The following is a 13283-nucleotide window of genomic DNA, read 5'->3' as shown; positions in this document are numbered from 1 at the left end:
AGTATCTTCATATATTGTCATTTTGACTCTCCTCAGGGAACAGCTGGCAGCCAGTATTTTGCAGGAAGGCAGTGCCGGATGCAGAGTTGTGCAGAAGTTCCTGAAAATCCTGCAGGTGGTGGTACAAGAACCTGGTCAGGCTTTCAAGCCCTTCCTACCCAGCATCCTGTCCCTGTGCATGGAGCAGGTTTACCCAGTTGTGGCAGAGGTCAGTTCAAGCTCATTCTGAGTTCTGTTATTGTCTGAAGACGTGTTTATTATATTTCTTGGTACAGTCACAGCATCACTTYTCTACCAGTCACAGTCAGTACAGTTCCATTACAATGAAACAAAACTATCCTGCATCGTTAACCAGGCTAGCAAGATCACTGGTTCAGTACAAAGCCCACTGTCTGAGCTGTACAAGGCCTCTGTGGTCAGGAAAGCCACTCARATCACAGAGGACCAGTCACATTCCCTTCACTATCCTTTTCAGCTTCTCCCTTCTGGCAGGCATTATAAAGTTCTGTTGGCCAAGAAAAACATATATAAAATMATTTGTCCCTTCTGCAATTACTCTATTAAACAAGGCTGCATAGTTACCCCACCCCCAMCATTTTAGGACTGTTTAGGTCTGTTTTAAATTTGGTTGTTTTGTGTGGATATGGGTTTTATTATAGCACTTAGTGTCGTTGATGTATGTTTTTTTTTACTTATTTTTGAATGTATGTTTTTAACATGGAGCCCTGTCAAAGATGATTTTCTGTCACCTTTGGTACAGACAATAAAGCTTGTCTGTCTTGTCTGTCTAAAATATTTCCTCAGTGTTTGCAGGATCAACTGTGGAGAGTTGTTTTTGTTTAGCTGTAGCTTTTATTCTAATTGACTTATAAATATAACTTAGATGAGTAGGTTTTGTTTTGTTTTGTTTTTTAGGTTTTTCCACTTCCTCATTTTCAGCCTCTTCTCTAGTGGCCCCTGTTGTGAAATGTTGTGGTGGAAATAAATTTAGATTGCCAAGTTTTTTTTGTTTTTTTTTATAGGTTTGACTCACTAAATTTTACAGCCATTTTAAATCATTTTATAGGCTATAAAATAAACAAGTTATTGCCATCTCTTCCATTGGTCTTGAAGATGCAGTATGTTGTGACCTAAACACTGCTGCTGCAGTCCCGTTTTCAAACAGTAGATGTCGCTACAGAGAAACACCACTACAAGGCAGGATTGGCACAAGACAGTTGCCACACTAGAGTTGGGTTATATTGGCAAAAAAAATTTATCATGATTAATTGTGGTATTTAACCAATAAATATTAATGATGATTAATCCCCTGTAGTCCCTGGACCCCTGCATGTCACATGGCCATTTTAAATCACTCTAGTGGGAAAGATTTGTTCTCTGTAAAAATCTGTTCCAAATTGTGTCAAAACTACAGACTTCAGGCTATACAGCAATTTTTAAATTGTGTTGATTGGCCAAGTAAAAATGGAGTTAAATAAATAAATTACAGATTTTTTTTTAATTATTTTTGTTATATTCGAAGCAGAGAGGAGCCCCGAGCGGACTGACCGGGGAAATCTCAGTCAGTCTGCCTGGTGGCGTTGATCGTGTTAATCAAGTGCCAAAAAAATWGATTTTTTTTTTTTATGATTAATTGCACATGATATAGTCTATCTGCTTTCCTTTTAAGACACAATATTATTACCACCCAACCCTAACCTTACAACGGTTTGCAGGTTTTTATGTCAGCAAATTATTCCAGCTTGGCTCATTAAACATTGGCTTGGTTTGAACAAAATAWGGTTTTCAGTTTGGTGGTACTAGCTGCAGTGCAAAACCAAAGAAAAACTAAAYGTAGCTGTATTATACTTGACAAGGCAATGAGAAAGCTCCAGAAACCTTGATCACTGAACACTTTTCCTGAATCTTTTCTCTGACAGCGGTCTTCACCAGATGTCAAGGCAGAAATGTTTGAGTTGTTATACCAAATACTTCACCAAAACTGGAGGTACTTCTTCAAAACCTCCGTCTTAATAAGTGTCCAAAGAGGAGCCGCTGAAGACACCATGGAAAACGAGGCTCAGTTCACAGCTGCCATGCAGGTGAGTTCTACACAGCTGTCCATACGTGTCATTTTTATAATTTGCTCTAAAATATGTGTGGAAAATCTGATTTTTAAATGTAAATCGTAAAAGAGGTGAACTCATTTTGTGTTTTTAAAGTAACATTTGGAAGTTTCTGCTGATTTCTTCAAGTTGTGTGTGAAGGTTTCTCTGCTTCTTTTTTTAGGCTTTTGGGCAGTCTTTCCTCCAGCCTGACATCCACATCTTTAAGCAGAATCTTTCCTATTTGGAGTCGTTGAACAGCAAGCACAAGTTGTATTCCAGAGTAGGTTCACTTTTTCTTCTCTGTACTGTTGTTATTAAAACCTCCTGTTACACAGTCTGATTACTTTGAGATTATCAGGCTTGATGAGAGAAAGATTACACAAAATGTGTACAGTTAGGTATGTATTTAGACATTAGTGACACCAGTCTAATTTCAGTAGATATTTTCCAGGTTCAGAGTTGTACCTGCTGCATGTAAACATTAGAAACATTTCTCAAAGACCAGATAAAATGATGTAAGGTTGTTCATTGTCGATTTATTCCTAAGTAAGTGCATTTAGACTTGACTTAAACAGGTCAAGGCTCTCTGTGTATTCTCCACAGATCCCACTGTGGGAAGTGTCCCAGTTTATATTATTGTCACTATATTTTTGAAAACTGATATCTTATCTGAATGAACCAATCAGAAATCTCGCCATCACTGATCACAGGTTGTTGACGCACTCAAAAAAAGCAGTACTTAGTAGCCCTTTTTCCACCTACGCGGTTCGGTTTGGCTCCACCCCACTCCGCACCCATTTTGTGAATTTCCACTGTGGCTCCCGCCCACTTTCAGCCCACTTTTTCAGACCTCCTCTCAAGGTAGTACTGAGGCCAGCACCGTTTGGGGCGTGGAAGTGCCGAAGCGTGTAGCAGTCACGATTGGCCAGTGGAGCTGCCTGGATGACAGTTTATTAAGAGCAAGTTGAGATTTTCCATGATGGTGAYRCGCTGGGAGAAGCTAAAAATATATTAAGCCAGTTTTCAGAGCAGTGAAGAACCACAACARCAGCCGGAGTGGCTCAAAGCAATGGGACTAGAGCTGCTTTGGGTAAATGGARGGGATCGCTCTCTACAGACACCATTCTGTCTGCTGCTAACTCTAGACTGGACTCTTCACAAACTTCATCTGCAGACGGTGAGTGCTTCATGCATTTATTGAGATATTGAACATAATTTATGGGACACATGTCTCGCTTGTCAAACTGTACCTTTTATTTATAAAGCTTGTACCGATGTGTCCWTTGTACATGTTTGTTTCCAATACTAACTAGTTAGCGGCTAGCGGCTATCGCTAGTTAGCGATMGAGGCTAAAAACAACAGCCCCAGCTCTACATTTATTGTAATTAGTAATTAATTTTAACCATATTCGAGGCTAATCATTGGTTTTCTGTTCAGAGTCACCTTCAACAAGTGACCAGCTGAGCTCCTGGACCGTTTCTCCACCTTCTCCTACATCTGTCGGTATCCGATGCCTTTCTATCTGGGTCGAAGCAGCCAGAGGCTGGGCAGCTACAGGAGAGCTGCTCCCGGAGCTGCTTCGGTTACATTCGGACTTTAGTTTTTGGGTGGTTGTGTGGTTTTTTTTTTATGTAGTTATAAATTGTCTGACTTTTATTTGGTGAAATAAAGCATTGAAATAAAGCATATTGGCATTGCTGTTTGTTTTTCATTGAGTTAAATCCATAAGGAAAAAATCAACATATTTACTCACACTCCTAGGCATAAAGTGTGCAGTAACTAAGTTCATTTTTAAGAAAATCATTTTGGTTTTGTTTTACTGCATTTATAAGCAACGTTTTGCTGTAGCAGGGTATGAGTATTATTTACAGACTAAATATCGGACTTTTTATGTCAACAGCAGAAGGAGTAGTGATAAACAGCAGCTTTAAGGCTGATCGTTTAATTATACCACCCACTTTTAAAAGACGTTACTGCCCACAGAGCGGGAACCCTAGTTACAGTGGAACAAACAAACTAGACCCGAGTAGAACCGCTCAGAACCGGCCCGAGCGGAGCCGGACTCAGTAGTGGAAAAAGGGCTCGTGTTAGTGTTAAAATACTGCAACTTTAGAGTTTTTATTAACATTTTGTTATCATTTTTCTGTCTGCTTCAGAAGCTTTTCCAAACCTCCATGCTCTTCCACTTCATCAACGTGCTGCTGCAGGTCCTCCTGCACAAAAGCCACGACCTCCTTCAGGAGGAAATCACCCTCGCCATTTACAACATGGCCTCTGTCGACTTCGATGCCTTCTACTCTGTCTTCATGCCAGAGTTCCTAAACGGCTGCCACGGTGTGGACACCAACCAACGAGCCGTTCTGGCACGCAACTTCAAGCTTGAACAGGTGAGAACTGAACTTCCTTCAGTTGTGCGCCGCAGTACACAGGMGGCACTGAGCGCTGGTTGTGAAGAACACAGCAAAGTGATAATACATAWTTTACCCCTTTTCTCCAGGATTTGCCTTCGTTCACGCAAAGCGTTCAGAGACTAGTGAATGATCTTCGCTACTACAGACTGTGTAATAGTAGCTTGCCCACCGGCACCATCAARCTATAGCAAAGCACTCCACACAACAGCTGTGATCTTTAAAGACTGCCTGTGCTGGCCAACACTCCTCCACTTCAGCTTTACTCCTCCTACAGCAACAAGGAGCAACACGCGTTTGGTTGTAAGATTTGAGGCTGAGCATGCTGCTGATGATGATGATGATGGTGACGATGATGTTGTTTTAATTTACTGTAAAAGGTTGGCACGATTTTATTTTTATTATTTCAAAGCGGTGCCCTCCTTATTGTCTTGCCAGTGATGATTTGGTGAGAAATATATACCTGGTCTGCAGTTGGTAGCTGCCCAGACCCGGAGCTGTCTGAGCCAGGCCTTCCCTCCCCCCGCTGCCACAACCGAGCTGGGCTGGGACTGAGCACTTTGAACTCATTTTGAGTTTCTCTTTTAAAATGTGTCTGCTTTTATTCATTTTTGCCTTTTTTTTTCATCTCCAAAGGAGATAGACTTTAAACTTAAGATTTTTCATATCATTCCACGATGAACAGGAAAAAAATCAGCTTAATAATAAACTGCTTTTTAGTACAGTGTGTGTGTTTGTTTCTGTTTGTTTGTTTGACATTGTTGATCTATCAAGAAGTTCCAGATTTTGATTGTTGGCTGCCTTCAAAACAGTTGTAGGTGTTTTGATAATTTGTGTTTTAATCATCTTGGTCTTTTTGAGCCAAGGAAATCATTAAAAGATGAAACAGGCTGCAAAATGTCTTATCAGACATTTTTACTTTTAAGTAGTTCAAGTTTATTTCACAGTTTTAAGTCAGGACTGTGTTTCTTTATGCTAAATGTAAGATTTTGTGTTTGTGAGAAGCCTTAGTATATTTTAAAAATGTGTCAAGTTTTTAGTAAAAAGTAATTCCAGGGTGAAAATGAACCCACCCTTGCTTGAAAAAAATATAACCTGCCRTCTTTGATGCCACAGTTTTTAGCTATATTGAATTAAAAAGGGAATTYATAGCCATTACAGATAAACCTTGTAAATGATGTGATATTTTAAGTTCTTATGTGTTCATTCTCAGAGTATACATGGTGTGCACAATTAGGCAAGTTGTAGTTTTGASCATATAATTTTTATTCATATTTTCTAACTCCAAGCTGTATAAACTTGAATGTTTTATTGGATATAAACATATCAGCTGATGTGTAATGAGGGAGGGTGGGGCCTAAGGAGATCAACACCCTAAATCAAGGTGTGCATAATTATTAGGCAGCCTTTTCTCAGACAAAATGGGCCAAAAAAGAGATTTAAGTGACTGAAAAGTCCAAAATTGGTAAGTCGAGGTAAGGAAGGCTGAAACTCGACCACCACTGCACAARACACAAACATCAAGACTGGGCCAAGAAATATCTGAAGACAGATTTTTCAAAGGTTTTATGGACTGATGAGAGACTCTTGGTGGGCCTGTGGCTGGAACAGTAATGGGCACAGAGTTCCACTTTGCATCAGATGCCAGTAAGGTGGAGGTGGGGTACTGGTATGGGCTGGTATTAAAGATGAGCTAGTTGGACCTTTTTGGGTTGAAGATGGACTCAAAGTCAACTCCCAAACCTACCAATTTTTAGAAAACACTTCAAGCAGTGGTACAGGAAGAGGTCTGCATCTTTCAAGAAGACCATGGACAATGCTCCACCACCATCAGAGCCGGCTCTTGGCATAGGCGAACTAGGAGGTCGCCTAGATAGCCATCTGCTGGAGGGGGTACCAAACTGCCGAAGAAAAAAATAATTATTTGTAATCCCTGGTTGGAACTCTGCTCAGCGCCCCTTTCAATTAGCTTTGTCTTAAAAACTATAATGAAGTATTACAGGAAAAATAAACTACTCTACCCATAAAATGACTTGAAAAAAATCCGTGAGATTGCCCTATACATCCATATACCTGCAAAATGACGTAAAATCCTTATAACTTATGGACAATCCGTACAAGTTGACATGTATGTTGTTATTTATTTGCTTTCTGGGAAAGCAAATAAATTAAGTTTACCATAGTACCTTACACTGTCAAACTTGTTTTAGGGGTTCAAATTGGGGTGGGTGCCCTTCAACTCGCCTAGGGCACCAAAATGGCTAGAGCCAGCACTGACCACCATGCATCGAAGTGTGAAGGCCTTATGATGAAAGAATATGACATGGCCCCTTCCCTCACCTGACCTGAACCCTGTTGAGAACTTGTGGTCCTTCTCAAACAGTAGATTTACAGTGAAGGAAAACAGGACATCTCTCTGAACAGGTTGCTGCTGCACAAAAAGTTGATCATCAACAGATCAAGAAACTGATAAACTCCACGAATGGAGGGCTTAACTATTTGAAAATGTGTGGCTATATTGGTCACTGATATTGTTTTATGACAAATGTTTGTTTATTATTCTCACTTTAAAGGATGACAATAAACAAATGAGATGGAAACTTTTCCTTTTTCAATTTAGTTGCCCAATAATTCTGCACACATAGATTTTGTCCTTAAAAAAGCCCAAATCTCACTTTTACTTTCTTAAATCTTCAGGCTTGAGGTTTAATATTTTTGGATTGACCGAGAGCACTGTAGTTGTTCAACAATAAAATTATTCATCRAAACTACAACTTTGTCTGCGAGTTGGTTCCTGACGTATTTTGCAAACAGATCTGGGTAATAAGTCTTATCACAGTTTTTGCTAGATTTTAGCTGTTTTTTTATCAATCAGTTCTTTAAGGCTTAACTGATTGATTTAGTCACATGACCACTTTCAGATAGTGGCTCCAATTTAAAAAATAAAGATGGAAGATTTGACTGTTTCAGATTCCTCTTTCTTGGAGTTAAAACAGGCATGAAAATGACAGAGAAAGTCTGAAGAAAGCTCTGGCATGACTGGAATTAACTCTTTAAATGAGTGACTGACAGGACAGAGGGGACTCCTGTGTCTGTGTGTGTTTCACTGCACTGTGAGACAAACCTGTGAGCAGCTCAGTCATCATGTTGCAGCAGAGGATCTTCCACTCACTTATTAAACAGGTCCGTTCAGCCTCGGCGGCTCGAGGAGCCCCTAAAGCTCTGACGCCAGGGGTCCTGTTCCCTCGCGTGCAGCGCAGGAGCAAATCAAGTAAGAGAACTCGTTTCATTCAAAGTTTACCTGTTTGACAGCGTGGGGTCGTGGACCAGAACCAGGTTTAGAGACCGGGACTTGTTCAGGGTCTCGTTTTAACAGATGTAGAGTCGTTTTTGGATCCAAACTTTACGCTCGTTCTCACCCTGCAGACTGATCTCGTGCGTCCTAATGGATCGCGTGCAGTCATTCATGAACTCCTGCTCAACACTGAACTGATTTTATTTTTCCAACATGGGGCTTGTGTAAAACCTATATTCTGAGGTTGTTTAAACCCTTTTATTACATTTAAAAATCTATGCTGAAACCAGGCAACATCAACGGGGGTGGCAACGACAGAAATTATTACAAAAATGTGACTGGGTGCTGGCAAATTAAGTCAAACTRAGCCCAGGCTGCAGAGGGGGGAAGTGGAAACATTTACTTTTGTCATCATTTAGATTTATTTAAAAAAAAAAAAGTAGTCCATAAAGACCCCATAGTGATATTTGTAACAAAAAAAGCATAAAATGTAGCTTACCTTTGCATCAAAGTTTTCTAATATGCATGTCTTCAGAAATAATATTTTTTAATTTAAATTGACTTTTTTTTTTTTTTTTTTTTTTTTTTTTTTTTGCTGTAACCTCATAAAATCTGTTTTTGTGTCATTGTTGTAAAGCTTAGGCATTCCCTTAAAAAAATAGAACTGGAATGCACAATGACATTACACACTGAGTTTTCAAATCAGGACTTTCATAATCAAAACTGAAGAAATCCCCAAATTTGAACAGACTACATTATCATTTAGAAGCTTTTGAAATGGAATATTTAAAAATATTATTTTTCTTTTGACTGCTCCCTTTAACAGGGGGTTGCCACAGTGAGTGAACTCATACAAAAGATGGATCAATTGGACGCCCCTCCTGACAAAACCTGCGTTTGAACTTGTAGCCTCAGGATTATTAAYTTATAATACTGAAGCTACCACAGCCCCCTGGAAAAATTATTAGTCACATATGTTGTTTTCACAAAATAAAACAATCCATAGGTTAATAATTATGAAGATGTGCTGATTGTTTTGTTTTTTTATTGCACACGAATTGCACAGAAATTTTTTTGGAAGTGAAATTAATTACGAATTTTAGTATACCGAAGGTTGATAAAGTAACTGCTGCAGTAAAGAAAACCAGCAAAAAGTGAAACAAAATTGTGTAAACAAAAAAATTTTTTGTCTGAGTTTTGGAGACATATGATGTTAATTTTATTTCCTCAGTCAAAACCTGGTCTGAAATGAAAATAAATAATTATGCATGTGAAACTTACATTCATAATAAATATTTTGCATGAAAGATTGTCTGGAGGGGGGGCAGTGGGTGGGGTATGGGGTCACTGCCCTCCTGGTGGCACCTGTTATCTTCTCTTTGTCCAGAGTCTTGTACAATCAACTGAGGTCAATGTCAAACTTATTTATAAGCCAAGCAAAGTTCTTCACAACAAACAAGACAACAGAATACAATAAAAAACACACAACAAATAAGAATACAAGTACAATAAAAAATGAAAATTTATTAGGGTTTTAAATTTAAGTTGCACGTCATCAAAGTTAGGCTATATTTATATGTTTATAGGTATGTTATATTAATGTCATCAAAAACGATGAGCATGTATTTGTAGTGATAAACTTTCAAATATGTATTTAGATTCAGCAAAAGCTTGGTTACTTCTGTAGTTTAAGCTGTCTCTTAGAACATGTAGAAGAAACTGACTGGTTGAGAAGGTCTTATTTATTTTAGAAAAATAACATTTCAAATGTAGTCCAACTAACATACACTTTCTAAAAATATTCAGCTCAAAATAAATGAAATATTGTTTCATTGCTCTGAGTGGATGATGTTTGTTTTGTTTTTTTTTAATCTTCTTCCTGTTGGGTAATGGTTGTTCTCTTGTCACAGTAGGTCTCCCGGATGCGAGGGAGCAGACTCTGGTTGCAGTGAAGCCRGACGGAGTTCAGCGTCGCCTCGTGGGGCAGATAATCCAGCGCTTCGAGCAGCGAGGTTTCAAGTTGGTGGGTCTGAAGATGCTGCAGGTGCGCCGTGTGTTTGGAAGCCTTTGTGTGACTTTGCTCTCTGGTTAACTTCGGTCGTACCTGTTGTGCAGGTGTCTGAAGAGCTCCTGTCTGAGCACTACTGTCAGCTGAGGACGAAGCCTTTCTATCCCGGTCTGCTGCGTTACATGACCTCAGGACCTGTGGTGGTCATGGTGAGGGCTTCCCTTTCCCCCTCGTTGTTACCTCCAGCTCTCATCACATCCCTCTCTTTTTTTTTTTTTTTTTTCACGTGTCGGTTGATGTTTCTGTAGGTGTGGGAAGGACACAACGTTGTCCAGATGTCTCGAACGATGGTGGGACACACGAACCCGACTGAGGCCCAGTCAGGAACCATCAGAGGAGACTTTAGCATCCACATCAGCAGGTAACTTATGTTTGCTTCATACTTCCACAGTAACCCTAATGAGGCTGGGACTTGTGTCTTGAACATACAAGTAACCAGGAGTGTTGATTGCTTTAAGGAATGTGGTCCACGCCAGTGACTCGCTGGAGGGGGCTCAAAGGGAGATCCAGCTGTGGTTTCAAGCCAAAGACCTGCTGGACTGGGACTGCTGTGACCGGGCCAGCACCAGTGAGATATGAAGATGCAGCAGCGAGGGTTAGATTTACTGCCTCTTGCAGCTCAGAGACCTGATCTCAACTACTTAGAACCTCAGAATATAAAACAAATATGTTAAAGCCATGTGGGGTTTAAAACTATTAGCTATATTAGCAACTAAACACACTTTTAATTTMTCTTTTACTAACATAGTCTTTTTTATAGTAATGGATGATGGCCTCAAAATGAAACCAAAATTAATTGAAGGGGGGGAAAAGGCTGAAACAAACCTTCTAATAGCTTATATGTTTGGTGTATTAATCCTAACAAATTTAAAATGATACAACAGAGGCTGTTGCTAACTGAAGAGGCAAATAAGCGCACATTGATGGCACATCTGTTTATGTAAAGGCTTGTTGGTGACAGTATGTGGAACACTAGAAAATGGCCTTTAGCTCATAAAAGAGAAATCTAATTCAGTCACGTCAAACAASCTGGTGCTGAATATTATTCATTTTGCAGAGATGCAAATCTGTTTTTACTTGTTTCTGGTTGTTCAGCTTTGCTGCACTCAAGAGCTTCTTGAACATTCTGAACACTGCAAAAAAATTGTGTGAACAAATATACAGGAGTCCCATTCACTCACATCCACCCTCCGTCAGCAAAGGAGCACTCTGTAGTAAAGATGACATAGTTTCTCATTTAATTTGAAAAGGCATGACTTATATTTGAATTGAAATTCTTTGCAAAAAATTATGAATTAATTTAGGGTATTTATCTGCTTTAATGCTGACTTACTTTTCTCTCTGATTCACACAAACTCTTTCAGGAACAAATAGGAACTTGATGTCTTCAGTCTCCAAGAAAAGGACAATAAAAACTAATAATGATGTTTTTAGTGAGATATGGTTAACAAAGTAAATTATACATCTCAAAGAGAATAAGTGACATTTAGATTTCTGAAGTGTGTCACATGCAGCAAATATCACCAAACATGATTTACATTAAAACTTAACTTTTTAAAAATAATGTCAGTTTTGGATAGACATTTTAATACGATTATTAATTTTATAGCCTGTTTGTTTTCATTTACATCAAAAGCCCCATCTTATTGAGTTTCCCATTTCCTCATGCATTCTTTATCTGCTGTTGTGTATTTTAATTTTACACCTCCCTTTTTAAAGAAATTGTAAATATATAACCATAAAAAATTTAAGATGCACTAACACATTTTAAATGTGTTTTTTTTCTGGTGCTGTGGATATTCTGATGAAAAAAAAAAGAACATTTTGAACCATTCTGCCTCTGAAAAAAGTAAATAAAGGGCAGTTCAGGACAAGCTGAAAACATTAGGGATGTTTGCACAAGAACATTTGACCTTGCTTGTTAGGGAAAAAACAAAAACAAATGTGGAAACAGTAAAATGTTCCCAACTTCTTTTAATCCTCTCTAAAACTGGTTAAAAAAAATGACTTGAGTATTCATGTTGTCTTGTAACTTGTTCGAAAACTTTACATTATGTGTTAAATGAATGTTTAAATTCTTGTCGCAGAATAAAGAAAGAAGATAATTAATTAGGACCAATAATATATGTATATTTTTGTGTTTGTCTGAATTAATAAACGGCTGCACCAGGTGACATTTCCTAAAAATGACTGATGTGAATTGATAAATATGTACACAGGGCCATGCTGTATTATGAGGTGGGGTACTGCTGGTGGCTTTTAAGACCAGATGTCTCTTCTATCTTTGTTTCTTTTTCTCACATGGGACAATATGCTGTCACAGTCAGGGTAGAACATTAATGAAAAATGCACAAAGTACAAAGAAAACCTTTTAGTAATTGCAAACGATTACAAAAAATCTGTCTCCTTGGCATCAAAATATCACATGGATAACAACTCAGATATCACTGTTTATCAAAAGAGCACTTTAATGTGTACACCATACATGTGTTTTGTGATTCTCTGTCAAAGGTGCTTCATAAATCAGGACAAAACATTAAATGATTTTTGCTTAAACTGAATTTTTAAAGCAATACAGGAGATGCAAAAATGTTATTCTTTTGTGTGAGACTTGTTTGGAATACTGTATTAGTTTTTAAGAACATGTTTAAGTTGATGTCATGATGAACTGCCAGTCATTACTGTCTTGACCAATAAAATAGCTCTTAAAAACACGATCCTTGCCAAGTTTAATGAATTTTGTGCTGATAAATCACTTCTACACACAGATACACACATCAGTGGGAGTTAAATATTGGAGCTGTATTTGTAGACGGTCTTAATTCATGTCAGTCTGTTCGTTTAATTCGTCTTCATGGCTTTTTCTGCAGCTTTGCGTACATCTGGGGAGAGAGTAGAATTTGTCAGAACAATATTGTGAAAAACTTTTTTTTAAGAAAACTACAAAACCTGTCACATATTAGTGATTAAAAAGGCACAAGTTCCATATTTTCTTTCTCTACTTGGGTTTTATAAAACACTTGTGACTGGCTACAGTTATTTTCCTTTCTTTTTTATTGTTTTATAATGCCAGCAGGTTGGCATTTTAAAAAGTATAATTTTGTGGAATGTCTGTAATTTAATTTTCATATACAAAATTAAACAAATTTCTTCATTTTTACCTGAGGTTGTCTAAGCTCACTGTATGAGGAAAAACATGAATTTATTTTGAAAAATGATTCTTTTATAAATCATTTCCAGGTCCCACCCCTTCCCTCTTTGCTGTGCTTAAGCTCTGTCTATTAAACATTTATCCTACAGTTGTGGTTATGAAACAAGTTTGTGGCCAAGTGTTTTTTATTTTTATCTATTTATTTTTTTGTCCTTTGCTTTATTAATGGAGTAAAGTTTTTCTACACTTGGACATAAAGTAAAATCTTTCATC

The 13283-nt window shown here is 38.1% G+C and overlaps 3 protein-coding genes across 5 annotated transcripts in view; 2 read left to right on the top strand and 1 right to left on the bottom strand.

The window, feature by feature from the left end:
* Positions 1 to 5221, top strand: part of xpo6 (exportin 6) — a gene marked incomplete at its 5' end in the record, with an annotated part of 19559 nt that extends 14338 nt beyond the window's left edge. The window contains 5 exon segments of the mRNA XM_014023249.1: positions 37 to 208; positions 1920 to 2081; positions 2269 to 2367; positions 4245 to 4475; positions 4586 to 5221. Of these exon segments, the coding sequence (XP_013878703.1) occupies positions 37 to 208; positions 1920 to 2081; positions 2269 to 2367; positions 4245 to 4475; positions 4586 to 4687 (766 nt within the window). The 3' untranslated portion in view covers positions 4688 to 5221.
* A 2301-nt stretch (positions 5222 to 7522) lies between these two features.
* On the top strand, positions 7523 to 12573 carry nme4 (NME/NM23 nucleoside diphosphate kinase 4). Of its 3 annotated transcripts, none has more exons than XM_014023274.1 (5): positions 7523 to 7767; positions 9702 to 9814; positions 9907 to 10008; positions 10108 to 10220; positions 10318 to 12573. In XM_014023274.1, exons 1-5 carry the CDS (start codon positions 7641 to 7643, stop codon positions 10436 to 10438), a joined length of 576 nt encoding a protein of 191 aa, XP_013878728.1. In that variant the 5' UTR covers positions 7523 to 7640; the 3' UTR covers positions 10439 to 12573. The 3 variants fall into 3 exon arrangements, with proteins under 3 accessions (XP_013878728.1, XP_013878727.1, XP_013878726.1); XM_014023273.1 differs by having other exon boundaries at positions 7530 to 7767; positions 9705 to 9835; XM_014023272.1 differs by having other exon boundaries at positions 7534 to 7767; positions 9702 to 9835.
* eps8l1a (EPS8 signaling adaptor L1a) overlaps positions 12565 to 13283 on the bottom strand; it is a gene marked incomplete in the record, with an annotated part of 10101 nt that continues 9382 nt past the window's right edge. Inside the window, 1 exon segment of the mRNA XM_014023271.1 lies at positions 12565 to 12741. Coding sequence (XP_013878725.1) covers positions 12712 to 12741 — 30 coding nt within the window.

This window comes from Austrofundulus limnaeus, unplaced genomic scaffold, assembly GCF_001266775.1.
Source record: "Austrofundulus limnaeus strain Quisiro unplaced genomic scaffold, Austrofundulus_limnaeus-1.0 Scaffold361, whole genome shotgun sequence".
Lineage (NCBI taxonomy): Eukaryota > Metazoa > Chordata > Actinopteri > Cyprinodontiformes > Rivulidae > Austrofundulus > Austrofundulus limnaeus.
This window is presented reverse-complemented; position numbering and strand designations above follow the sequence as displayed.